Source organism: Mytilus galloprovincialis, chromosome 9, assembly GCF_965363235.1.
Source record: "Mytilus galloprovincialis chromosome 9, xbMytGall1.hap1.1, whole genome shotgun sequence".
NCBI lineage: Eukaryota > Metazoa > Mollusca > Bivalvia > Mytilida > Mytilidae > Mytilus > Mytilus galloprovincialis.
Window position 1 is genome coordinate 82,953,894 of NC_134846.1, and position 27,566 is coordinate 82,981,459.

Below are 27,566 nucleotides of genomic sequence, written 5' to 3' on the forward strand. Positions count from 1 at the left end.
TTTGTACAGTACTATACAAATCCTTGATCCAACGATTGAAATTTATCAAACAATACAAAAAATCTAGAACTTGTTTTAACAAGTTAATTAAAAGTATCTTAAGTCTTATTGCGACTAAAATGAACTGAATTGGTTTGTAAATAATTATAAGTGTTCCGAATTGTACGTTCATTAAGGCATATTAAACATGCTAAAGAAAAAGCTTTAAATATCAACTTTAATTTTTGTCAACTATTGTGGAATGATATTGAAAAATACCCAGATAAGGAACCTTTAGTAAATCGTAATAATAGTTTACTATTATACCCTTATCAGTTTTCATAGGTCTTTTAAATAATTCATGGTCGATCAGTCACGCACAATAATAGGTTGAAAATTTTAGGTTATTTCCCTTCTACAGTAGAATATTAAATGTCTGAATTTTTTTTAACTTCCTTGTGTAATATCTGCAGTGGTGATCATTTCCGTTTATTCCCTTCTCAAAGCGAAACAGTGACTAAACCAGATACGCGTTTATAATTATCTTAAATCATCAGTGGATAACACATAATGATAACAAAAAAATTAATAATATGTACGTGATTTCTACGATGATCCTAATCAGTATTTGGCATGGGTAAGATTTCCTTATAACATGTCATTTACTTTTCAGAAATCCATGGAAAAACAAAAAAATAGCTTTGAACTAATAAAAAAGGCTGGTTCATTAAATATTCATTTACCAATAATATTTATTTATATCTCTGTAATTTCATGGTTTTCTATTGATAACTTATATTAAAACTATAAATGTGTACATACACAACCATGATGAACGATAAGAACATGAATTTTGAAGCATAACGTGTGAGTATTATATTCTAAAAAAATTTCACAAAATAAAGAAAAGATATCCGTTTATCGATTTCATGCTACATCAAAAGATGTGCAAATTAAACATGACACCACTAGACTTACGGCTTTTGTATGTATGCTTCAATCAGACTGTATTTGTGAAAATATGTTTAATTCTAAAAGTTTATGAATAAAATTGGATAAATCTAATGCATTAGTTAGATTTTGATCAGTATTATTCATATTTGAACATTTCATTCAAACCAAACACCAGTCCTACCTATTGAGAAGTAATATCATTGTCACAATTTAATATTTCCGAAATTAATTAATCAAAAACCATTAAAAAAAATCGTTGAAAAAAATTGAAAATACACCTAAATTTCGCGATTTATGGAAGATTTCAACAATTTAAGTACATATTGTTTTCCAATTGTTAACTTTCCATTTCTAAGTAGCAACATTCCAGCAGCGCCTGCATCCGGAGTATATATCTCCCAATTGATACGATATTCCCGCGCTTGTATTTCCTATCATGATTTCCTTGATATAAGGTTGCTGCTAACAAGGAAGCTATTAAACCAAGAGTTCCAAATGGTGAAGTTGAATCATCCTTCGTAAATTTTACGGACGCCATCACAAATTGGTTGACCGTTTTGGAATAACCGTTACACAGATGATATTGTATATTTTCTTACGTCGTATTTACAATCCCTTTCCCTTTTCGTGAATGTGGCCTACCGATTTAGACTATTTACCGGGTTTGTAATAAGATGAGAACACGACGGGTGCCACATGTGGAGCAAAATCTGCTTACCCTAACGGAGCACATGAGATCACCCTCAGTTTTTGGTGGGGTTCGTGTTGCTCAGTCTTTAGTTTTATATGTTGTTTCTTGTGTACTATCATTTGTCTGTTTGTCTTTTTCTTTTTAGACATGGCGTTGTCGGTTTATTTTTGATTTATGAGGGTGACTGTTTCTCTGGTATCTTTCGCCCCTCTTAGTATAACTTCAAAATGACAATCACTGTTGAGCCTAAGCCCTTTTTGTATTTACCAGGTGTTCTTTAATATATCAAACACTATAAAAAAGAAGATGTGGTATGATTGCCAATGAGACAACTGTCCACAAGAGACCAAAATGACACAGACATTAACAACTATAGGTCACCGTACGGCCTTCAACTAGTCTGATGGTTGTATCTTTAGAAATGTTTTCTCAATAAGAGGAGTTATAGAGACTTGTTGGCAATAAGATAATATTCACATTTTTCAACATATCCATTTTGTTTCGATACTAATGTTGTTGGTTTTCTTTTGATAGGTGTGGAATGTTATTTGTCCTTACGTCTAATTCGTTTTTGTCTTATTTTGTCTTTCTTTTTGTGACTCGTGATTAAGTATATCCTCTTTAGCAGAATATCAATTTACTAGAACACACCCGCGAAATCGCGGGCATTCAGAGCGTATTTGAAAGGACGTAAAGTGTTGTAGGAAGAATTTTGTAAAAGATTTAATGACTTGAGAATTTCAGGAAAAGTATCAAAAGTCATAGGTACTTGGGGACAGGAAAATGTTTTTTTAACCCTCCTCCTTTATTTCCAAAATTCCCATTTTTTGTTTCTATTAATTTCATTATGAACATACATTTAGTGTACATGTAATTCAGTGGTTCAGTGATATTTGTTTTTCGTTCTTGTTTTGTACATAAATAAGGCTGTTTTGAATTGTTTTACATTGTCATTTCGGGGCCTTTTATATCAGACTATGCAGTATCGGCTTTTGCTTATTGTTGAAGGCCGTAAGGTGACCTTTAAATGTTAATTTCGGTGTCATTTTGGTCTCTTGTGGAGAGCTGTCTCATTGGCATTCATACCACATCTTCTTTTTTTTGTAAAACATTTAGTGACTTGAGAATTTCAGAAAAGGTATCAAACGTCATAGGTAATTCGGGACAGGATAATTGTTTTTTCTAGCCCGGCTCCTTTTCCCACAAAAAAATCCTTTTTTTTTGTTTGTTCTCTATTAATTTTAATGACACATGAATAATTTTAGCGCTTATCTGTATATTATGAACATTCATTAAAGGGGGGGGGGGGTCGGGGCAGAGGCGGATTTAGGGGGCCCGGCCCCCCTTTTCTGGAAAATAATTGGTTGCTTATATAGGGAATAACTGAAGCATGACCGGAGCGGGCCCCTCTTAGGCAGTCAACGGCCCCTGCGTATGAAAATTTCTGGATCCGGCACTGCGGAGGGGCCCTGATCCCAATATCCCGGGCTTGAAAACATGAAATCCCGAGGTTCTGAATTTATTATACAAATTAAATATCTCGACATCCCGAAATTCGAAAAAAGAAATCCCAGATCCCGAAATGGTCAATCCTGAAATTTCGATCTTATAAACACCCGTTCCAGACGTCCCGAAAGTGTATTGTCTTTTTACAGTCAATTCTCATTTTAGTTTAATCGGGCCCCTCTTAGGCAGTCAACGGGCCCCTGCGTATGAAAATTTCTGGATCCGCCACTGCGGAGGGGCCCTGATCCCAATATCCCGGGCTTAAAAACATGAAATCCCGAGGTTCTGAATTTATTATACAAATTAAATATCTCGACATCCCGAAATTCGAAAAAAGAAATCCGGGATCCCGAAATGGTCAATCCTGAAATTTCGATCTTAAAAACACCCGTTCCAGACGTCCCGAAAGTGTATTTTCTTTTTACAGTCAATTTTCATTTTAGTTTAATAATTGATCCACAGCAGTCATTGATATATTATTCAGACCCTCTCTATTAAATAAACCCTGTGACTGCCGTGGATAGTAAACTTGAAAATGATATTAGACAGAAAATACACTTTATTCGTAGTATATGTATTTGTTTCAAAGTAAAAAGAAAAACGCAAACCGGAGGTTTAATCTGACTTAAATTTCGTCCAATGACGGATATAAGACAGAACATACACTGTATTCGTAGTATTAATGTATGTTCAAAGTATACAGAAAAACGCAAACCGGAAGTCTAATCTGACTTAAAATTTCGCCCAATGACGGAAACATATCCGTACGTCTTTTTTCTCGTTTTTCACCCAAAATAACTCAATCTGAATAATCATATGAATGGATGACAAATGCGATTATGCACTGTACCCATAGGACACAGAGACATGATGATTAATTTATTGTGGAAAGAAGAGAAGCGACACCCAAAATGAGGTCTTCTCGTTTAATAGTATAGATTACAAAAAAGGTTATTCGTTTATGGTAAACGTGTTTTGGCATAAACTGTATCAAAAGTAAATGTGACATTAATAACATGTGCTGAACACGCTTAACATTTTCACAGTTAAAGAGCTGGTAAAACCAAAAGTACAGTATTAAGGGACAATGAATCAGAGCTTTTTATGAGGGAGCTTCATTCCATTATTTTAAAGGATTTCGAAATTTTATAACAGCAACTTTGAAAATTACAATATATATCTGTATTTTAGAAATATTGTGATAAGATATATTCAACCAAAAGTTTCAAACAGAAAAGGGTTCTTAAAAATTCTAATGCTTTACAATTTTGCAGTAATATATTATAGTACCAATCATATTATAGTACCAATCTACTGTTCCACATGCTAAATTAAAAAAATCGACTACATCGTCTCATCAAACAGAGGTTTTTTATCTACTCAAAAAGGAAACACATATAGTACAAACTACGTGTTTAAGGTAACGAAAAAATCTTACTTTGTGAAGAACCATACTAATTACAACAACAGATAAATCGAAAATAGTAACATCAAAATGGTGGACTTTTTCAAATTGATTGATAAAACATTTGTTGACTTGATATATCAAAAGATGTCGGTATTCCCAAATGGATAATGATTGTCCACCATTACTGGCCGAATGCTGTATACTCATATTAAGCAGCATTTACATACATCTTTCTCAAAGATAACAAAAAAAGTGCCTTACAAAGTTCTTTAATTTCCCTTTCAGATAAATCGATGATGTTCTGTCACTCAATAAACAACATTACAATGAATGCTTGCAATCCCAGTGAACTAAAGATTATGGATGCTTCCGAATCTAGAAGGTCTGCTTCATATCTTGAACTATTCTTCGATATACACACAGTTGGACGACTTGACACTAGAATCTATCAAGAACGTGATGATTTCAATTATCCAATTGTCAATTTCCCGTTTCTCAGCAGCAAAACATCACCTGCTATACTGTATGGCATTTACACATCTCAGTTAACAATGTTCGCTCTATACAGACTTCTTTAACAAGGGTTTGATCTTTACGCAAAAAATGTCTCAACAGAGTTATGAGGAAGAACTACTTAATAGACATTACATATGTTTATGGTAACCATCACTAGCTGGTTGATCGATTTGACGTGTCCTATTATCAACTCACATCGACGCGCGTTTCGTCTACAATTTTTGATTTTGCCAATTGATTAGGGACTTCCCTTTTTGATTTTTCATCGGAGTATTTTTGTGATTTTACTTTTTACAGTCATCAAATTAGTATCCCTATGATTCGCATATTGTCACTATCCGCAAAGGATAGAGAAAATGATACTTTGAATGTCATTTCCATGGTCAAATAAGATCATGATGGTACACCAAATGTCATCATATTGACTAAAACGATTATTTCGTGCTGGGCTTTGGTGTAGGGGGTTAAACCAGAGACTTTAAAAAATGTTATTTGTCGTTTCTCAATGCACAATTTATGAGTAAGAACGAAGATAAGACGGCTTGGGGACCGAATGAATAAAGTCACTGTGTGATCTAGCATGTTTAAAGTAGGATGCAGCTACTAAAGCAAAGCATGGTATGTTCATCATAGCATTATAATGATGTCATTATCCTGAATAGTCAGAAATATTTGCCTTTCGATTTGAGAAACATTTACACTACAAAAAGATGGAAAAAAAATGTAACTAAGGTCAAATGGAACATATGTTACGAATTTAGATATAAATTATTTTTGAATAAAGATAATTTATTTGAAATGAGACCCGCCTTTTTAATCTGGAGCATTTTATATTACTGGTCTGTTATGTGTGGTTGCTGAGGAATAGACCTCATCCTTAAAATTTTATAAGACTAATAGACCCAAGTCAAGGGTATATCAAATATGTCGACAGATATATCATAAGCCCAATAGTGAACATTTTTGAGTTGACATGAAATAGCATTGATATATTCATTTTCTATAGATTTTTGAAGTATTAAATTTTGCGAAACACAATGGTTTCTTTCTATCCCAAGGAATACAATTCCTTATTTGTATAAGTTACATTTTTCAGATTTGTAGACGCTATTCAACTCATTTATGGTTTGGCGCTGATTTATTTCAATTGCCATTGATGAAATGTATGTTTGTCTTACCAAATTATAAGCCTGGTATCTTAAATATCAACAAACAATGAATTGTCAATGTTGAGAAATATATTTCGTCCTGAAAACTTAACCAGACCATTGCAGAACATACACAAGTCATTAGATATTAGAACACTTAGTATCTGAAATCTGCCAAAGAGTGACTTATCTATTGGAAGCTATGATACTCCCTTAAGTGCATCTTTGAACCAAATAATATGATAGTAAGCTGTGGTGTAATTTTATTGGGGCAATGAGGCAGCTGCCTCACCAGATTTTTTTTTACCTTACAAAAGATGTTTCAATACCTCTTCTTTTTCAAAGCAACATTTCTACGCTAGTCTTGGTGCTGTTTTATTTCTACTAAAAACTCTTTTATGTGTTGATTTGTAACCTCAATATGAAAAAAAGAATATGCGTTTTGATAGCCAACCAGCGCCAAAATGATGTACCTTTTAGCAAGTATTGGTCACTTAGATTACATTAGCCGTAGTTGGCACATTGTTTTGGAATTTTGGATGCTTAATGCTCTTCAACTTTGTACTTGTTTTGGCATTATAAATATTTTGATATGAGCGTCACTGATGAGTCTTATGTAGAAGAAACGCGCGTCTGGCGTACTAAATTATAATCATGATAAAATCAAGCCTCAAATTGTTATTTGTCTTACTAGAAATAAGTAGACAGATATATCACCAGCCCAATAGTCAACACTTTTGAGTTGACATGCAATAGCATTTGTTCATTTTCTATAGATTAAAGGTTAATAGTATTGAATTTTGCGAAACACAAAGGTTTTTTCTACCCAAAGGAAGTAAATTCTTTATTTGTATTTGATCCATTTTTCGTGCTTTTAGGTGCTATTAAACTCGTATATAATTTGGCACTGTTTTAATTCAATTGCTATTGATGAGACCAAGAAGGGTGATATTTATTTTGTCTTACCAAATTATAACCCTGGTATCTTCAAATAACAAACAAAATATTGTTGTCCTAATGTTGAGAACTATATTTCGTCCTAAAAACTTAACCAGACCATTGCAGAACATAAACAAGTCATTAGACATAAGAATACTTAGTAAATGAAATATGTACACAAAGTGACTTGTCTATTTGAAGCTCTGATACTCCTGTAGATGCATCTTTAGACTGAATAATATGATAGTGAGCAGTGGTTTATCTTCTATTGAGGCAATGAGGCAACTGCCTCACCAGTTTTTTTTTTAACTTACATAAGGTGAATGCTTCACACTATCTCTCTTCACGTGTTTAAAATATTTTACCTCTTCTTTTAAAAAGCAATATTTCTACTCTTGTGTTTCATACTGTTTAATTTCTTGTGAAAATTCTTTTGCACCTATTTGTCACCTTAATATGAAGATAAGAATATGCATGCGTTTTAGAATCCAACTAGAGCCACAATTAGGTAGATGTTAGCTTACCCTTCCGGAGCACCTGAGATCACCCCTAGTTTTTGGTGGGGTTCATGTTGTTTATTCTTTAGTTTTCTATGTTGTGTCATGTGTACTATTGTTTTTCTGTTTGTCTTTTTCATTTTTAGCCATGGCGTTTTCAGTTTGTTTTAGATTTATGAGTTTGACTGTCCCTTTGGTATCTTAAGTCCCTCTTTTAGCAAGTATTGGTCTCTTTATATGACCTTACATTATGAGCAATGCACATACAGCATACTGTATCACAATTTAAATTCCTAATCTTTAAACCAGGCTTAGGCCTTCAAGACAAAATAAAGCCTCATATTGTTATGTCTCGCTAGAAATAAGATTTAAGCTACTGCATGCACTGATTAGTCACTCAGATCTGAACTCAGATAAAATTTGATCAAATCCAAAATGGCATACATAATAATAATTTTATCAAGTTATATGATTGTAGGTCATTACCCGTTATCACCTAAGAACTATCACTGTATGGCACTCATTGTCAGCTTCTGATTATTATATCATAATAAATTACCAAACTCCATAAGTAAATTCAAAAAGGGGGACTTCATCAAAACAGACAAAATCAATGTTCAGTCCACAACCAGTTGAATTTTACTACTTTCTGAGAGATATTGGTGGATGCATATATGGACATAAGATTTTCCAGTTCTTAAATACTCCCCTTAATTTCCTTGTGGCACAATAAAATCAATATTACAAAGGACATACATCTTTTATTAGATATAAAACAATTTTTTAATATAATAGTGTAAAAATAAAATTGATGTAAAATAGATTGCTTCTAATATATTTGTTTCTGTATGGAGAATGCCTTTTTTACTGCAAGGTGGTTAATTGTTTGAAGCAAAAAAACTTGTACAAAAATAATACAACCTTGTTTTGACAAAATGAAGATAACATTTGGCAGCATTTCCATAAACAATGTCTTTTTAATCGAACAGTTTAAAAAGAACAATGTATGTGTCTGGAAAAGTTGAGAAACATCAAGCAAAGAAATAAACATGACATTACTTATTTAAAAGCAAAAAGAAATGAACTAACAGTAATTTGCAACATCCATAATATACTGATACTTATAAAACATAATCTGCATATTCATAAAACTGTTTCAACATTAAGCAATCTCAGTTCAAAATAATCCTTTCTTCACTGTCTTTTGTTTTTTTCTCATTAGGAATTTTTATTATTTATCACAGTTTAATGCTTGTTAGTTTTCTAAGTTTACATTTTTATGGTTTCCTCCATTCGAACTTAGCTAAAGCATAAATCATTTCACAAAATGCAATGTAATTCACATCATCCTTTCCTCCGATCTTCACATCAAACTTGTGCCAGAGAAGTTTAATTTCTTGTTCATTTACCAGACTGGCTAACTCAAGTTCATTGAGAACACGTCTGAATTGTGATCTTGATACTGTGCCATTGTGGACCCTGTCATAATCTTCAAACAAGGGATATAACTGCATTCGGTGTTTTCTCACCTGTAATGTAATAACATATAATTAGAACACCTGAATATAAAACAAAATAAGAGTCTGAAATTCTTCAACACTTAAAATTCTGCTTAAAAGATTTTCAATTTAAAAAACTAATTATGCTTTTATCACTAATTGTAATTCCCTTAGTATTAGAGACTATTTCAGCATTTAATTAAAAGAAATAAAGATTTTAATTTGCAAGATATAAGTAGTCATTATTTTCTGTTGTAAGGTCATCCTTGTTGAAAATAACCTTAAAATTGAATAGAGTTCCCTTCTATTTCAGTGTCCTGCTAATCGTTTAACAGGTAGCTTAAGATTTGTGACTAAGCTGTTCATCATTGTACTTCATGTAAACACCTTTGTTACATAAACTCTACACTGAAAATCATTCCTCTATTCATTTAAAAATTTAAGAGGTCCATTATTAATAAGAACAAGGAGCTCTTCTGTTGTAAAATAATTAGCCTCCTAACCTTTTCAGAAATTCTATCCATACACATTGAGAACATTGATTCAGCTTCTGGTTCTAGTTTATTAAGTTCCCATTCTTCTGGAGGTTTGAACTGAACCACTTCCTGTAATGGAGCCTTTTCTAGTTCTTTGAAAGTAAATATACTCTCCACATCATCACAGAACTTCACATAGTCTACAAAATCTGGGTAACCCTGTGATTGGTATCTGTAATATACACAGGAGGAAATAATATAATGTATGACTTAAATATAATATAGATGTAAGATGTTTCAACAATGCCAAAAACCTGTTATGTCTGTTTGTTTTGATCTCACATAGTTGTCAATATAATGGAATTTTGTGTAAGTGTCATACAAGTGAGTGGTTTGCCTAGATATAAAACAGGTTTCATCCACTATTTTCTACATAAGGAAATTCCTGTTCAAAGTCAGGTAAATAACAGTTGTTTTCCATACGTTTGATATGATTGAGCTTTTGATTTTACATTTGTTAAGGGACTGTCTGTTTTGAATTTTCCTTGGTTTTCTTTCGTTATATTTGTTATTTTACTTCTTAATGATATTAAACACAAATAAAGATTTTCATTAAATACCAAACAAGGTTTAAAAGTATAGTTGGATGCATTAATTTTATTTCCAGTGATTCCTCTGAAAATATAAAAATCAACCATGTGAGAGGTTATGTCACATTTTTTTTAACATGTCTGACTGTAAGGATTTTATATTATATGATCATATATACATACTTGTCTTCCAGGATACAGACTTCTGATTCCTTTAACTCAAATCTACATAAATCAAGAGCACGACGGAATGATATCTTCTGTACTCTTCCAGACCTGAGTTTGTCATAGTCTCTCATGTATTCCAGAACACGAATTCTTTCTTTACTGACCTGTAGAAAAAGAAAATTATCATATTTAAGTGACCTGTTTTCATTCATATTTCAATGATAATACCATTATAAATCATTAAAATATGTGAAGCATTTAAATCAAGATAAAATCATTGTTAAAGAACAAAATAGAAATAATTTCAATTGAGTGAATAAAAAATAGCAAAATGATTTTAACTGTTTTAGGAATGACTGTAATATTTTTTTTGTCTATGAAGAAATAACATAAAAAATGTGGTGCACACTGAATAACGCGCGTAGCGGGTTATTTAACAGTGTGCACCACATTTTTTATGTTATTTCGAATAGACAGAAAAAATATTACAGTCATTTCTTATAATTTAATTCTAATTCCATTTTAAACCGTAGAAAACAATGAAAAAACGTTGATGACGTCACGGTCACATGACTAAATTATGTCTATGGGCTCATAACAAAATAATGTCAGCCAATCAGAAGACCAGTTACATCCAAAATTAAATTATATAAATATGTCATAGAAATTAAAGTTCCACAGTACCTTAGTCTTAACTTTCATCATAACACCTTCTAAATCTTCAGCAATATTCAATTCAGGTAATTTCTTTGATGCATTTGTAAGTCGGAGTTCTTCTAATCGCTTCTCATACATAAACTGTTGTTGTTCTCTTGGTTCCAGCTCTTGCAGGAATTGTAAGTAGTTAAATCCGACATCATTACAGAACTTAGCCTCCAGTGATGCCATCTCAGGCTCTGTGGCATGAAGTTCTAGGATTGTTAAACACTGTCGGAACTGCACCCGGGTCACATGACCATTATTATGTCTAAAATAACAGGAACATATGATTATTTACACTGCAAATACATAGTGAAATTGTAATCCTCTATCAAAAATTTCAAATCAAGTTAAAGGAAATTTCAGGTAATAACTGATAACAAAGTTTGCCATTATCTTCTTACTGTGTTTTTCACCTTATATAATCAGTAGAAGTGTTATGGAATAAAAGTATGTGTTAATGTTAAGAGGTCATTTAACCATAAAAGTAAAAACCATTTGAAATAAATTGATATCACCTAATTTTTTTTTGAGAGGGAATGTGACACATGCCCTGAATGTTTTACTAAACGTCTTCTGTGACCAAAATCATTCTTAAACGGAACCAAATTCATGGTGACAAGAAATTTAACTTATATTGAAACTACTATAATTATATCTGACAATATATGATTTGATTTAGAGCATTTGATATCAAAATCATTAGGAAAGAATAAAATTCAAAGCAAAATATTCTTATCTGATTATTGTACTATTCATTTTCTCCCCTTATGTTGTAAAAAAAGATTTTCACTTCACCCCCTCCCCCCCTCCTAACCCAAAGCAAAAGGAATTTAAATTAATATTTACAGGTCAAAGTCCTGGAAAACTGGTTTTGTCAGTACTCTTCTTTGATTTGTTCTTTGTCGTAATCTATCCATGGTAGCTTCAAAAATACTTTGATGGTCTTCAGTACTTTGTTCCCAGTCTACAGTTCCAGGTTTTGGGACACGGAATATTTCCTGTGGAGGTACTTGGAAGTTTGGATCTTTTTCCAAACAAGGCTGTGTAAACACTGAAAAGAATAAAAACAAATGATGTCTGTGTGGGTTTGATAGGTAAATTGTAGCCTCACTAATTGTTCACCACATTCTGTACTTAAATAAAAATTCTAAAGGATTATAAAACATGAATTATCTCCCTTTATCACGTTTTACACAGGAAATTTTTTTATTTTTGTCCGTCCAACTAAAAGTTATCACTAAAACTGTGATTATCTTATTCATATTGTAAATTCAAATGGTTTTCAAGGTTTGAAAAAATCCACACTTTTCTGTTAACATCCAGGGATCATTAATGTCAATGAAATCAACAAAATTCAGTACCCAACAAATAGTAAAGAATTCACAGTACTATAATGTAACAAGAGTGCACACACTGAAATGTCTCGCCTTCTTTACTAATCATTGATATTATGTTGATAGTCCTAAGGATAAAGCTTTATTACAACTGTCACATAAACGTTACATTAACCAAGATAACTAAACAAAGACCAATGAACCATGAAAATGAAGTCAAGGTCAGATGAACCATGCCAGGCTGACATGTACATACAGATAACAATGCTTCCATAAAACAAATATAGTTGATCTAATACTTATAGTTTAAGAAAAATAGACCAAAACACAAAAACTTAACACTGAGCAATGAACCGTGAAAATGAGGTCAAGGTCAAATAAAACCTGCGCGACTTATATATAAATCATAAAATATTTCCATACACTAAATATAGTTGACCTATGGCGTATAGTATCACATAAAAAGACCAAAACTGAAAAACTTAACTTTGACCACTGAACCATGAAAACGAGGTTAAGGTCAGATGACATCTGTCCGCTAGACATGTTCACCTTACAATCATTCCATACAACAAATATAGTAGACCTATTGCATAAAGTATGAGAAAAACAGACCAAAACACAAAAACTTAACTATAACCACTGAACCATAAAAAAATGAGGTCAAGGTCAGATGACACCTACCAGTTGGACATGTACACCTTACAGTCCTTCCATATACTGAGAGGTCAAGTGAAAACTGTCTGACGGGCATGAGGACCTTGCAAGGTATGTACATACCAAATATAGTTATCCTATTACTTATAATAAGAGAGAATTCAAGTTGACAACATTACAAAAAATCTGCTTTTTTTTCAAGTGGTCACTGAACCATGAAAATGAGGTCAAGGACATTGGACATGTAACTGACAGAAGCTTCGTAACATGAGGCATTTATATACAAAGTATGAAGCATCCAGGTCTTCTACCTTCTAAAATATAAAGCTTTTAAGAAGTGAGCTAACACCGCCGCCGCTGGATCACTATCCCTATGTCAAGCTTTCTGCAACAAAAGTTGCAGGCTTGACAAAAACTGTGTATGATAAATACAATATAGGAGTTTAAAAGTTAATGTAAAAATCTTGTTCACAACACTTGATTTCTATTATCTGTTTCAAAGCTATTGTTAAATTCTTGTCGAAAACACTTGACAGTTGACATCTCTGATCCCTTTCTGTATAATGTTAAAATATTATTCACAACACTCACCTGTTTCAACATCATGTAAAAACCTTGTCCACAACACTTGGTCTTCTTTGTCAGGACTTTGGTAGGCATCAATTAAGACATTATAATGACCATCTGTTAAATCATGGATTCCCAATTTACTGAGTCCAAGTAATCCTAGGCCACGTCTGAACTGTGCCTTACTGATAGAGCCACTTCTTAATGGATCATAATCTTGGAAAAATTCATTCACCTTTAAAAGAAAAAAATATTTTCAATATTGCAAAATCAAAAGCCAGTAAATAATAGTACAGAAAGTGTTATAAAAATATATAATGTTAACAAGTTAAAAAGTCGTTAATGACAAAATCTTTCTTCATGGTTACATTAAAACTGAACTTCTAAGTTCTAATCCTGACCCATGAAAATGAGGTCAAGTTACTGGTGAAACTATTAAATCTTAAGATTCTATAGACCAAATGTAACTAACCTATTAGTAAGTCTAATGTCATACAAGGTTATTAGATTTAACAATTTATTAATTCATAATGCAATACTTTCACAAGGGAGATAATCATGTCAATGCTGTATTAAAGTATTCTGAATTTGATTATTCTATTTTCCTGCATTCTATTTGGGTAGAAACAATTTGCATTATCAATATAGACATCTCACTCACAAAGTAATTTAATACCAAAAGATGTACATGCAATATAATATAAAAAATGCTAAAACACATCTTTGTATATCACTTAAAATTGAATTTCCTTATAATAATAGATTATTGTTGGTCATCTCAACGCCAGTACGGCGAAAGCGAGAAAAACAATCTAGTTGAGATGACCAATGATAATCTGTTTATTGCTATTTTACCTTTGACGACATTGTCAATTTCATGTCAATTTCATAAGCAACGCCACGTGCCTACTTAGTTTCTAGCGATAATTTGCCATCTCAAGCGAGTAGCATGATATGAAAAACAGAGCTACTGCTCACTGATGATACCCCCGCCGCAAGTGGATAATGTTACTAGTGTAAAAATATGTAAGTGTTCGGTAAACAGGAAGTTGCCGAGTGATGAATCTGAAAACGCATCACACAGTAAAGCTGACTTATATAAACCCTGAAACCAAATTTCAGAAATCCTGGCATTGTAGTTCCTGAGAAAAATGCGACAAATTTTCAACTTGGCCATCATGTGTAAAATGATAGTAGTGTTTGGTAAACAGGAAGTTGTCGAGTGATGAATCTTATAACACATCACACGGTATAGCTGACTTATATCAAGTCTGAAACCAAATATCAAAATTCCTGGTAGTGCAGTTCCTGAGAAAAATGTGACGAAAAATTTTCAACTTGGCTATCAGGTGTAAAAATGATACAAGTGTTTGGTAAACAGGAAGTTGTCGAGTGATGAATCTGAAAACGCATCACACAGTATAGCTGACTAATATCAAGCCTGAAACCAAATTTCAGAAATTCTGGTAGTGTAGTTCCTGAGAAAAATATTTATGGGACGGACGGACTGACTGACAGACTGACGGAAGGACAGACAGAGGTAAAATAGTATACCCCCCTTTTTTTCAAAGCGGGGGTATAATTATCACAAATAAAGATCAAAGAAAAAATGCACAAAATAGCGATATAAAAAAGAATATAGTTAAAAAAAGCTGGAATGAACAACTCAGATATGGACCGTTTTGAAATTTATTCCTTTTCATTGATTATTCATTCTGTTTTTTAGAACTTACTAACATGATTTTCACTCTATGACGTGATTATATCTTTGTTACAATTTTTTTTTATAAACTGTCATATATATCAATATTTGTTATTCTTCAAAAATACCCACCCTGAGCCTATTTGTTAGCACTATATGTCTTATTCTTGACATCAAATCCTCAAAAGAGACATTGCTGATGCTCTGTAGAGTCTTCTCTGGTGCATTTATATTAGTACGTCCCTTTTCTGATATATCAGCATCTTCCAAAGTGTGACCAACAAATTCTGAAAAATTCATAATAAATTCACATTATTTATCATTTACTTTCTTAACAGATAATTCACAGAAAGTATTCTTTATAAAAAAATATATCTTAAATTTATGTGTTTAAAAAAACATTCAACATGCTACATTGTGAAAACACAAGAACTAACGTCAGAGCAATATCCACCTATTCCTTGAATTGAAAAATCATTGTACAGGCTATGATTTGAACTTGGAATTATTTTAAATTATGGAATTTGCATACTTTCTTGTGCTTGAATTTATTAATAAATATCATGTTTATTTGGTATTATAATGTTTTGAGTGATTCACTACACTTTCCATACAATGTATTTTGTATAGATAGTGTTGTGTGCAGCACTAAACATTTAAGTATATTTTTGTGTAGTGTTGAAAGGGTTTATAATAAAAGAAGATCTATTTTTACAAACCTTTATCTACACATTGTACAAAAGCTGGATAATTAACATCACCACTTGCAGGGTCTTCAAACTTTTTACATAATAACTTCATGTCCTCTGCAGTTACATTTAAACTTAAGAAATGTAAAATTCTTCCAAACTGTAATGGTGTTACAACTCTAGTATAGGCCTTTCCCTAAAAAAAACCAACATTCAGAGTTATATCATTGTCAGATAACCATTCATGTGTATTACTCAATAACTATAACACATTCCTAAAAACAAGAATGTGTCCAAAGTACACGGATGCCCCACTCGCACTATCCTTTTCCATGTTCCATGGACCGTGAAATTAGGTAATAATCTAATTTGGTATTAAAATTAGAAAGATTATACTATAGGGAACATATGTACTAAGTTTCAAGTTGATTGGACTTCAATTTTATCAAAAACTACCTTGACCAAAAACTTTAACCTGAAACTCCCACTTTCATTTTCTATATTCATTGGACCGTGAAATTGGGGTCAAAAGTCTAATTTGGCTTTAAAATTAGAAAGATCATATCATAAGCAACAAGTCTACTAAGTTTCAAGTTGATTGGACTTCAGCTTCATCAAAAACTACCTTGACCAAAAACTTTAACCTGAACGGACGGATGCACGGACGGACGTACAGACGAACGGAGCCACAGACCAGAAAACATAATGCCCCTCTACTATCCTAGGTGGGGCATAACAACTGAAAACATTTTTCCTCCTCTACTCTTGTGTCTGTGGGAAAAATTGTTTGGATAGTAGTTTACATGCTTTACATTTAATTTTAATTTTTGTTGGATAGTGTGACATAATTTACTTAATAGTTGCATATCTTGTATAGAAATGTTTATTTTATGTGTTACTTTGTTGTTTTCTATCTGAATGGTAGTTATTCATGCTTCATATCAAGGCCGTGTAAGTGTATTTTCATGTTTTCTATCTGAATGGTAGTTATTCATGTTTCATATCAAGGCTGTGTAAGTGTATTTTCATGTTTTCTATCTGAATGGTAGTTATTCATGTTTCATATCAAGGCTGTGTAAGTGTATTTTCATGTTTTCTATCTGAATGGTAGTTATTCATGTTTCATATCAAGGCCGTGTAAGTGTATTTTCATGTTTTCTATCTGAATGGTAGTTATTCATGTTTCATATCAAGGCTGTGTAAGTGTATTTTCATGTTTTCTATCTGAATGGTAGTTATTCATGTTTCATATCAAGGCTGTGTAAGTGTATTTTCATGTTTTCTATCTGAATGGTAGTTATTCATGCTTCATATCAAGGCTGTGTAAGTGTATTTTCATGTTTTCTATCTGAATGGTAGTTATTCATGTTTCATATCAAGGCTGTGTAAGTGTATTTTCATGTTTTCTATCTGAATGGTAGTTATTCATGTTTCATATCAAGGCTGTGTAAGTGTATTTTCATGTTTTCTATCTGAATGGTAGTTATTCATGTTTCATATCAAGGCTGTGTAAGTGTATTTTCATGTTTTCTATCTGAATGGTAGTTATTCATGTTTCATATCAAGGCTGTGTAAGTGTATTTTCATGTTTTCTATCTGAATGGTAGTTATTCATGTTTCATATCAAGGCTGTGTAAGTGTATTTTCATGTTTTCTATCTGAATGGTAGTTATTCATGCTTCATATCAAGGCTGTGTAAGTGTATTTTCATGTTTTCTATCTGAATGGTAGTTATTCATGTTTCATATCAAGGCTGTGTAAGTGTATTTTCATGTTTTCTATCTGAATGGTAGTTATTCATGTTTCATATCAAGGCTGTGTAAGTGTATTTTCATGTTTTCTATCTGAATGGTAGTTATTCATGTTTCATATCAAGGCTGTGTAAGTGTATTTTCATGTTTTCTATCTGAATGGTAGTTATTCATGTTTCATATCAAGGCTGTGTAAGTGTATTTTCATGTTTTCTATCTGAATGGTAGTTATTCATGTTTCATATCAAGGCCGTGTAAGTGTATTTTCATGTTTTCTATCTGAATGGTAGTTATTCATGTTTCATATCAAGGCTGTGTAAGTGTATTTTCATGTTTTCTATCTGAATGGTAGTTATTCATGTTTCATATCAAGGCTGTGTAAGTGTATTTTCATGTTTTCTATCTGAATGGTAGTTATTCATGCTTCATATCAAGGCTGTGTAAGTGTATTTTCATGTTTTCTATCTGAATGGTAGTTATTCATGCTTCATATCAAGGCTGTGTAAGTGTATTTTCATGTTTTCTATCTGAATGGTAGTTATTCATGCTTCATATCAAGGCTGTGTAAGTGTATTTTCATGTTTTCTATCTGAATGGTAGTTATTCATGCTTCATATCAAGGCCGTGTAAGTGTATTTTCATGTTTTCTATCTGAATGGTAGTTATTCATGCTTCATATCAAGGCCGTGTAAGTGTATTTTCATGTTTTCTGTCTTATATTGTGGAATAATATTTATACATGTTATATTTGATTGGTTTATTTTTTCATTTATTATTTGATTGGTATGTTTTTCATTTATTATTTCTTGGTTTTAAGGAATTCCCCTCAATTTTATATTTTTACAAGTACACACCCGTGATATCGCGGGTCAGTGACTGAATTAAAGTATATAACTATGCCTAAGCCTTATTTTAGTAATTGGTATTGTCATCTGATAAGTCATGTCGATTATAAGATTTTTGTTAAGCTTGATGTGAGTTTTTTTATATTTAAACTTTTATTTACCCTGTCATAATCCTTAAAGTATGTGTACATCATCAGTCTTCTGCGTCTAACCTGTTCAGCCATTTCTGACAAAACCACGTTCATTCTGGCCTCCTCAGCATCTGTCAGTGGTTTCAGAGTCTGTAAAACAATGGTTCACACATTTAACATTAAGTTAATAAAAATGGAGTAATGCTAAAGTAGAAGTGACAAGTATAATTTTCTAGAAAAGTTCAGGTGTCATAATCAATTTTATTAAAAGTATTTCAAAATCTTGATGTAATTGACCATTATTCAACAACATATAAATGAAAACAGATTAAATCTCAACTAACTTTGTATTTTCAAATGAAAAAAAATCCAACTAGTTAATACTATAAGGCTGAGATTACCCTTTTTAAAATACCATATTCAAATTACAATGAATTCCGTCTTTAATATTACAGAAATTCAAATACTCTATACAAATTTTAAACCTTGGATATTTCAAGACATTTAAGAAGTCACCCAAATTATGTTTTTATATAAAGTGAGATCAATCAAAAACCACAAATTCACTGATCTATTTTCAGACAACCTTTTTGCATCCAATTACATCCAAATCTCTATACATTCTGAATTAAAACCTGTTTAAAAGAAAGTTACCCTTGCCAGTGCTCCTCTAGATGGTCTGACTACTTCCTGTAATGGTTTCTTGTCAAGATTTGGTATGTTAAATGCTGAAAAGTAACAAATAAATAAATTAATTCATAATTTACATGTCAACATTTGTAAATCCTCAATTTTAAATTTGAATTAAAGGAGATATTTTGATATAAAAGGAGGACATCAATGAAACAGCTGCCTAACTAAATGACAAAATTGAAGAAGATTTTTTTTAGGTCTGTATTTTAAAACACTGTGTTTATTGGGGTATCCACATTTTAAAAATAAATAGGGTTTTTATTAGAAAGGAAAATTGCAGGTGAAAAGTGCTTTATAAACTATAAGCCTAACAAGAGGCTCTCAAGAGCCTGAATCGCTCACCTGGTAAACAATGCCTTATTGAACATATTGAACCATGCCAGGCAAACATGTACAACTAACAATTCTTCAATATTACAAATATATATGACTTACTGTTTATAAATAAAGAAAATGAGACCAAAACACAAACACTTAAAACTTAGCAATGGACTGTGAAAATGAGGTCAAGTTCAAATAAAACCTGCGTAACCGACATATAGATCATAAAATATTTGCATACACCAAATATAGTTGACCTAATGCATAAAGTATTAAAAAAATAGACCAAAACTAAAAAAGTTAACTTTGATCTTGACCTAATGAACATTTTTACCCCATGTCAGATTTGCTCTAAATGCTTTTGTTTTTGAGATATAAGCCAAAAACTGCATTTGACCCCTATGTTCTATTTAAAGTAAGGGCGGCCATGTTTTTTGACGGATCAAAAATCGAAGCACACACTTTGTGCAGGATAATCTAAGGAACTATCATGCTAAGTTTCATCCAAATCCATTCAGTAGTTTCAGAGGAGAAGATTTTTTAAAGTTAGCAAATATGATGAACAAATTGTGAAAAATTGTCATTAAAGGACATTTACCCCTTAAGGGGTCAATTGACAATTTTGGTCATATTAACCTATTTGTAGATCTTACTTTGCTGATCATTTTTGCTGTTTACAGTTTATCTTCATCTATAATAATATTCAAGATAATGACCAAAAACTGCAAAATTTCCTTAAAATTACCAATTAAGTGGCAGCAACCCAACAATGGTTTGTTTGATTCATCTGAAAATTTCTGGGCTGATAGATCTTGACCTAATGAACATTTTTACCCCATGTCAGATTTGCTCTAAATGCTTCCGTTTTTGAGATATAAGCCAAAAACTGCATTTGACCCCTATGTTCTATTTTAAGTAACGGCGGCCATGTTTTTTGACGGATCAAAAATCGAAGCACACACTTTGTGCAGGATAATCTAAGAAACAATCATTTTAAGTTTCATTCAAATCCATTCAGTAGTTTCAGAGGAGAAGATGTTTGAAAAATTGTTAACGACGACGACGACGTCGACGACGACGACGACGGACGCCAAGTGATGAGAAAAGCTCACATGGCCTTTTAGGCCAGGTGAGCTAAAAAAGGGAAATTATGTTTTTTTACTAAAAAAATATGGCCAGATTGTTTTGATATTTACATTTTAGAAAGACTATGAATGATAAAGAGTTACAAATAACTTGTGATTGAATACACAAAATCATAAACTTAAAATAAAAATAACTTTATCATTTGTTTTTGTTGATTTTTGAATTACCATTTTCCATCATATCACAAAATTCTTTATATTGTACACGCCCATCCTGTCTTCTGTAATACTCAACAACTTTCTGTATCTCTGGTCGTGATAACTGAGCTTCCTTTCCAACAGCAAGGGCCAGTCCACATATAAACTGGTTCTCTGTTATAATACCACTCCTTAATTTATCATGGTCCTTGAAGAATTCTTTTGTACGGATCCCATTTTTGAAAACAGCAACTCTGATTTTATCAAAGATCTGGTTCAATGTTGGATCTGAAGTTGGCTACAAATGACAATAACATACATGTATAATGATGTTCATACAATATAGGACTATCTTAGAAATAAATTGTATGGAGTATGTCCCACTTCTTGTTTTTTCCACAATGTGTAGAATTAAAATAACTTTTTTCTTGCTTCAATAAAAGGACTGCACAGAAACACAGGATAGAAAAGCATCCAGAAAACAATTTTAGGAAGGATATTTAAAAAGACCAATCACCCATTTATTTTAAGCTTTTGATACAAATATTAGAGTTAAAGCTTGACTATAATGTCTACTATTTATAATATACCGTACTTATTGGTACTGACTTACAGTATTCAAAATTTAATTAACAGATTTAAATGTACACATTGAATGTGTAAATTTGAATGCAAGTGAATTTCTCGATATGTTTAATTATAATTCAAATACCTGCAATGGGACATAATCCACAGATCTTTCAAATGTTGGTGTAAGTTGTTTCTGTTTTACTATTTGTCCAGTGATGGCCACAATATCATGATGAAGGTTTAAGTAATTAAGAAGTCCAGGTTTACCAGGATCTCTGTATTTGTTCACTAATAATGCGATTTCACTCTCACTCACATCGGGAGGACCAGGAAAACTTCGGTAAAACTGAAAATGGAAAAAAGATTATCATTTTACATTCATACACAGAAAATTTGATAAAATGGTGAAATAAAATTTAAATGAATTCAATTTCTGTAATATAGTTTGATTCATCAAAACCATGAAGATCACTCTCCAATTTTCTTTGAAGTTTTTACTATCTATGACAAAGCACTTAAACGAGGAGTGAAAATGATAATAAATCTTGCTGTTCTTGACCTGATATATAAATACTAATGTTAGCAATCGCTTTAAATTCATTTCTGAGCCATAATTGCTGTAAAATTTCTTTAACTTTTTTAAGGCTATGAGTACTAGTAATGCAGACAAAATTCTGATTTTCTGTAAAGGTTTGTTCCTTTTTAACATTATCTTTTGTTTAAAAGTCTCCAAGAGATGAAAGTCATCAAACTAGGTACCTGGCTTTCTGTAACAACACCCATATGATGACGATCGAAGTCTTCGTAACAGGTTCTCAGGTTGATTCCATGGTACTGATAAAACTGTTGCATACGACTCAAAACCCCCAAAATAACATCTTCTTGAGTTGGAGTCAATGGTCGTACTGTTCTTATGGTTCCAAGACTACAATTGAAAAAGTCATCACAGAAATGTTAATAATCTTCAACTGAGTGTTTTCAAGATTCTTAAAATCTATATTTGCACAAAAAATTGTGATTTTCTTGTTATTGTTATATATCAGTTACATCAATTGAAATACCAGTTACATCAATTGATGGATTTGTGGATTATCAAATTCACATTTTCAAACTTTCTACTTAACAAATCAAAGCTGTAAATAAGGGAGATTTTCAGAAGTTGTTGTTTGCTGGTGTGGTTCATATGTTTTTTGAATATCTAAGAAATTGTAGTACAAATGTATAAAATACATTCACATGTAAATATCATGAGGTCAAATGTGAGGAGCTTACAATTCAGGAGCTTCAACTCTCTGTCTGGCAGGATCTTTGGTTAAATCATGTGGATTAAAGTTTCTATCTATTTCTTCACAGAATGCCTTGTAATTAAACCTGCCATTTCTCAAAAAGTCATATTTTTGTCTTAAGACAGCTTCCTGTTCTGTATCTAACTTCAAGCCTAATGTTTGCCACAAACATCGAAAAAATTGCTGATCTGAAAAAGAAAGTTTGTTTGTTATAGCAATAAAATTTATCGTCACTGTTATTTTTAAAGATCAATGTAATTTTTACTTACTTATGAAAACAATAAAAGAGGTTATCTATATCAAAATATTCTAATCAACTCATATCATCCCTTTTATTATTCTAAAATCTATTCAAATGTTTCTCACCAATTTCACGATATCTTCAGGCATGTCAACAAATGTTAGTTTACTGTAAAACAATGTAACTAAAAAAAAAAGATCTCGATTATCTTTACTAGATTCTACCTTATTCAAGATTTAAAAAATGTAAAGTGATAAATAAATTAACCTGTTATGAATCCTGATCTGAGTTTGTCAAAATCTTGAAAGAATTCTGTAACTCTAATCCTCTTAGTTTGTGCAAGTGTTCTTATGTCATGTTCTAAATGGTTTGATGCCACAGCAGCTGACATCTTAAATCTACAAATATAATATAAAAAATATGAAACTATGTGATTAGGAATCAAGTTTCAGCTTCTCTACACAAAAGTTTCTTAAATATTCCAAGGAGTAAAAATATGTGGATTAAAACCTAAAAGATATTTAATTGCAAACCATCATGCTTTTAAAATATGCCAAAAAAATTAAATATGTTTTATATTCTATAAATTTATATTATATTTGACTATTCTTCAAATTTTTCTTAGGAATGTATTTCAAAATTATGCAAGCCTCTTTGCGATCATTCTTATGCAGAATGAACTAGAAACATTTAGATCATTGAGACTACTGTGAGTGAATTTTTACCAAAATATTATTGTGCATGGCCAACTAATAGAAAGCTGGTATTTCTTTTACAATGTTTACAGGCTAACTCAAAGAGTCTAACTAAAAAATTGTGTAAATTTCTTAATGTGGCATGGAAGTTAAGATCACAAATAATCATTGCATAACAGTTGTAATTATGTGCTTATTATGACCTTGTTGTGTTGTTCTCTGTTTGTTTACTGTCAATATTGTAATTGTATATTATGTTGTCTTGCTATAGCATTATGTTTGCTTCTGCAATAAAATATATTCATTCATATAACAGAAGTATCAATAATCAATTGTAAGAATTTAATTTGCTGAATAATTCAAACAATCTAGCATTATTTTTTTCAACTAATCGCTCAACATAGGATTCTTATTCAAAGCTTATGATAGCGTTTGGAGAGAGGGTTTAATGGTAAAGTTGTACAATGACGGCATCAAAGGGAAAATGTGGATGTGGATTAATGCCTTCCTCAGTCACCGAGAAGCTAGATGCATGGTGAACAATTACAAAAGTCCTTGGTTTCAAACAAGTATTGGTCTGCCACAAGGATCTGTTATCTCCCCAATCCTGTTTAATATTTTTATAAAAGATATTTTTAAATCCGTGTCTGCAGACTGCTGTAAGTTTGCAGATGATGCAACTATTTGGCACTCACATTCAGATCCAAAAGTTATACAAGAAAAACTGCAAAAAGATCTCAATCAAGTACAAAAATGGAGCAATGATTGGAGAATGAAACTTAGCATTCAAAAAACAGAGTACAGTATTTTCAGTAAAGAAAAAAATAAAGTCCAAAATATCAAACTAAAGCTTGGAAACACAATTCTAAAATACAACCCTAATCCAGTTATACTTGGATTAAAATTAGATGAACAACTAAATTTCAATAGTCACATAGAATCTACAGTAAAGAAAGCCAAAAGATCTTTAGGAATTATAAGAGAAATCAAGGGAATAGCATTAATACCAACAAAGACACTCATTCAAATATATGACAGCTTAGTATGTTCAATTTTTAATTATGCTAGTAGTATTTGGCAATCCAGCACTTCAAGTCATTTAGACAAATTAAATGAAATACAAAGAAAAGGTTTAGCATTGTGTTTAGATCTACCATCTCAATCATCCCTTGAAGCATTAGAAGTACTTAGTGGAACATTACCAATAGATTTAAGAAGAGAGGAAATGGCCATCAGAGAGTTAGGAAAAATTAATTCTTTTAGTAATAATGTCCCAATTAAAAGAAAATTTGAAATTTGGAAAGAGGAGAAAAATCCAGAAAAATATATATCACCACTAGGAAAAATGTACCAACAAACTGAAGATATGAAAGATACAGAATTGGTTGATATAGACAAGATAGAACCGCAGTATGAATACCAAGGTCTAGTATCAGTCATTAGAGCCCCTGACTACTGGCGTAACATAGGCAGCTCAAAATCCAGAACAACAGCCCAAATAGAGGAAGGAAAACAAATCATCTCGGAACAACTCCAATCTCAAACACCAAACACAGCAGTTGCTTTTACAGATGGGTCATGTTTAGGAAATCCAGGCCCCTGCGGTGCAGGAGCTATAATTTACATTAATGATAAAGAAGAAAAATTAAAAAGACCTGTCTCTAACAAAGGATCAATCTTGCTAGCTGAACTCATAGCAATAAAAATGGTTCTGGATTACATAGAATCTTTTTCAAAAGAGCAAATTAATACTTTAACTTTATTTTCGGACAGTCAGACAGCATTAGGTATCTTAACTCTCAATTGGAAAAGTGACAGCTATCATCAAACCATTAACGAAATCAAAGGGAAAATAAAAAATTTAAACGAACATGGATTTTTAATAAACTTAAACTGGACACCAGGACATGCCAACATAAAAGGAAATGACGAGGCAGACTCCTTGGCAAAAGAAGCTGCTAAAGAAGCAGAAACACTAGCCGTTGATGATATAGTGTTTACAAAACAAGATGTAAAAAAAGCAGCCAGAAATTCTGTTACAAAAAAATGGCAACGCAGATGGGAAAATAGTGATACTGGACGTCACTATTTCAGATTTCATCCAGAAGTTAAAGATAAAGTTAAAAAAGACTTCCCGTCAAAAAAAATGTACAACATAATCAACAGTTTACGAACAGGTTATTCTAAATTAAATGCATACCAATTTATAATAAACCAGCACATCGACACGGAAACCTGTCATCACTGCAAACAAAAAGAAAATGTACAACACTACCTTTTTGAATGTGACCTGTATTCAGATGCCAGAGACAAATTATTTCATCAAATATACTTCATAACAGGACAAATTCCAACAGATCTAGACAATTTATTAACAATCAATTTGCCAAATGCAGAAAATATCAATCAACTATTAGCGGAGTACATAGAGGAAACAAACCGTTTTAGTGGATAATTTGATACAAATTTCTTTAAATTTTTTATATTTTTAATTTTTCATGCCATTTCAATAACCTAATAAACCATTTTTTAAATTTATTTCACTTCATACAATAATTCTATAATATTTTTAAAGCGCCACCTACAATATATAAGTACAAAGGAGAAACTACAATTGTGATAATTATTTTACAAGAGAGGATAATTTACAAGAGAGATTACTCTGTCATCACGACAAAGATTGAAGATTGAAGAACATAGGAACGGAAGTGAAGAAACCTTATAAAGGCCAAATGCATGAATTATATAAAACTAAAGCTTTTGACCAAAATGCAAGGAACTTGAAAGTGATCTTTTGATTATTGAGGTTAATCAAACCAGTACTAAATATTCACAATAAAATCTCCCTACATTACAAACATGTACAGTTATCTACAGGACAGAACTTCAGAAGAGCTTTCACCCTTCCCTCCCATTTTGATTCTTCTATAGAAGATTATCTTAACAAAACACAGTGCCATACATTGAAAGAAAATCATTCAATATCTAAAAAAAATAGGATTTGATCGGTCAAAAACATACATCAACAACCCAGAAACATAAACAAGCTATGGAAATCATGTTAACTTATATATAGTGTTGCTAGCTACAACACTGATTTTTACATCAAATAATGCTCCAAATAAAGTGACTTTGTTATGACATTAAAATGAAATGTTGGTTATCTTAGTCTAGTCACAAATAAGTTAATTACCAGGTATTTTTATAAACTTACTTTCCAAATACAGCGAAAACTAGCTGTATTGCATGAGAGGAAACAGTTCCAATGTTGCTTGGATACAGTAAACATGCGCACGTTGACTTCCGGTTGGAACCGTCAAAAGATGTGTTTGGCTTTCCGTCGTAGGGACTCCTGGAGTTGATTTGAATCAAGAACGTATATTGTTAGCAGAAGTCCATAGTTATGTTGATAGTTATAAATACTTCATTGTTCCAAATAAATGCTTACAATGTTTTTTTTCAATGAACTTGGAGAAAGGTTATGTTAATGTATATATGTTATTGATAACGATTTTTCTTTGTCATATTATTTTTAAATTAAGTCCATATGTACATAGCATACAAGTTCCGGGAAGTTTTACACTCCTACCTAGGAGTCTACTCCCGTATTCGGAAGAAGAAGAAGAAGAGGTTGAAGTTCGATGATTCCTGCCAGGACTTAAAATACCGTGAATAAAAATATCATGAATATTATCAGACATATATATTCAGCATGTCTGACCCCCATG

The 27,566-nt window shown here is 31.9% G+C and overlaps 1 protein-coding gene across 2 annotated transcripts; it reads right to left on the bottom strand.

The window, feature by feature from the left end:
• Nucleotides 1-8,384: 8,384 nt before the first annotated feature.
• Nucleotides 8,385-27,168, bottom strand: LOC143046153 (uncharacterized). Of its 2 annotated transcripts, none has more exons than XM_076219175.1 (16): nucleotides 27,053-27,168; nucleotides 23,411-23,541; nucleotides 22,889-23,090; nucleotides 22,376-22,541; nucleotides 21,759-21,962; nucleotides 21,077-21,344; nucleotides 19,404-19,477; nucleotides 18,780-18,899; nucleotides 16,053-16,218; nucleotides 15,466-15,620; nucleotides 13,656-13,866; nucleotides 11,920-12,124; nucleotides 11,056-11,338; nucleotides 10,387-10,535; nucleotides 9,641-9,845; nucleotides 8,385-9,167 (listed from the first exon to the last, which is right to left on the bottom strand). In XM_076219175.1, exons 2-16 carry the CDS (start codon nucleotides 23,532-23,534, stop codon nucleotides 8,916-8,918), a joined length of 2,784 nt encoding a protein of 927 aa, XP_076075290.1. In that variant the 5' UTR covers nucleotides 23,535-23,541; nucleotides 27,053-27,168; the 3' UTR covers nucleotides 8,385-8,915. The 2 variants fall into 2 exon arrangements, with proteins under 2 accessions (XP_076075290.1, XP_076075291.1); XM_076219176.1 differs by lacking the exon at nucleotides 27,053-27,168 and adding an exon at nucleotides 27,032-27,050.
• Nucleotides 27,169-27,566: the final 398 nt, after the last annotated feature.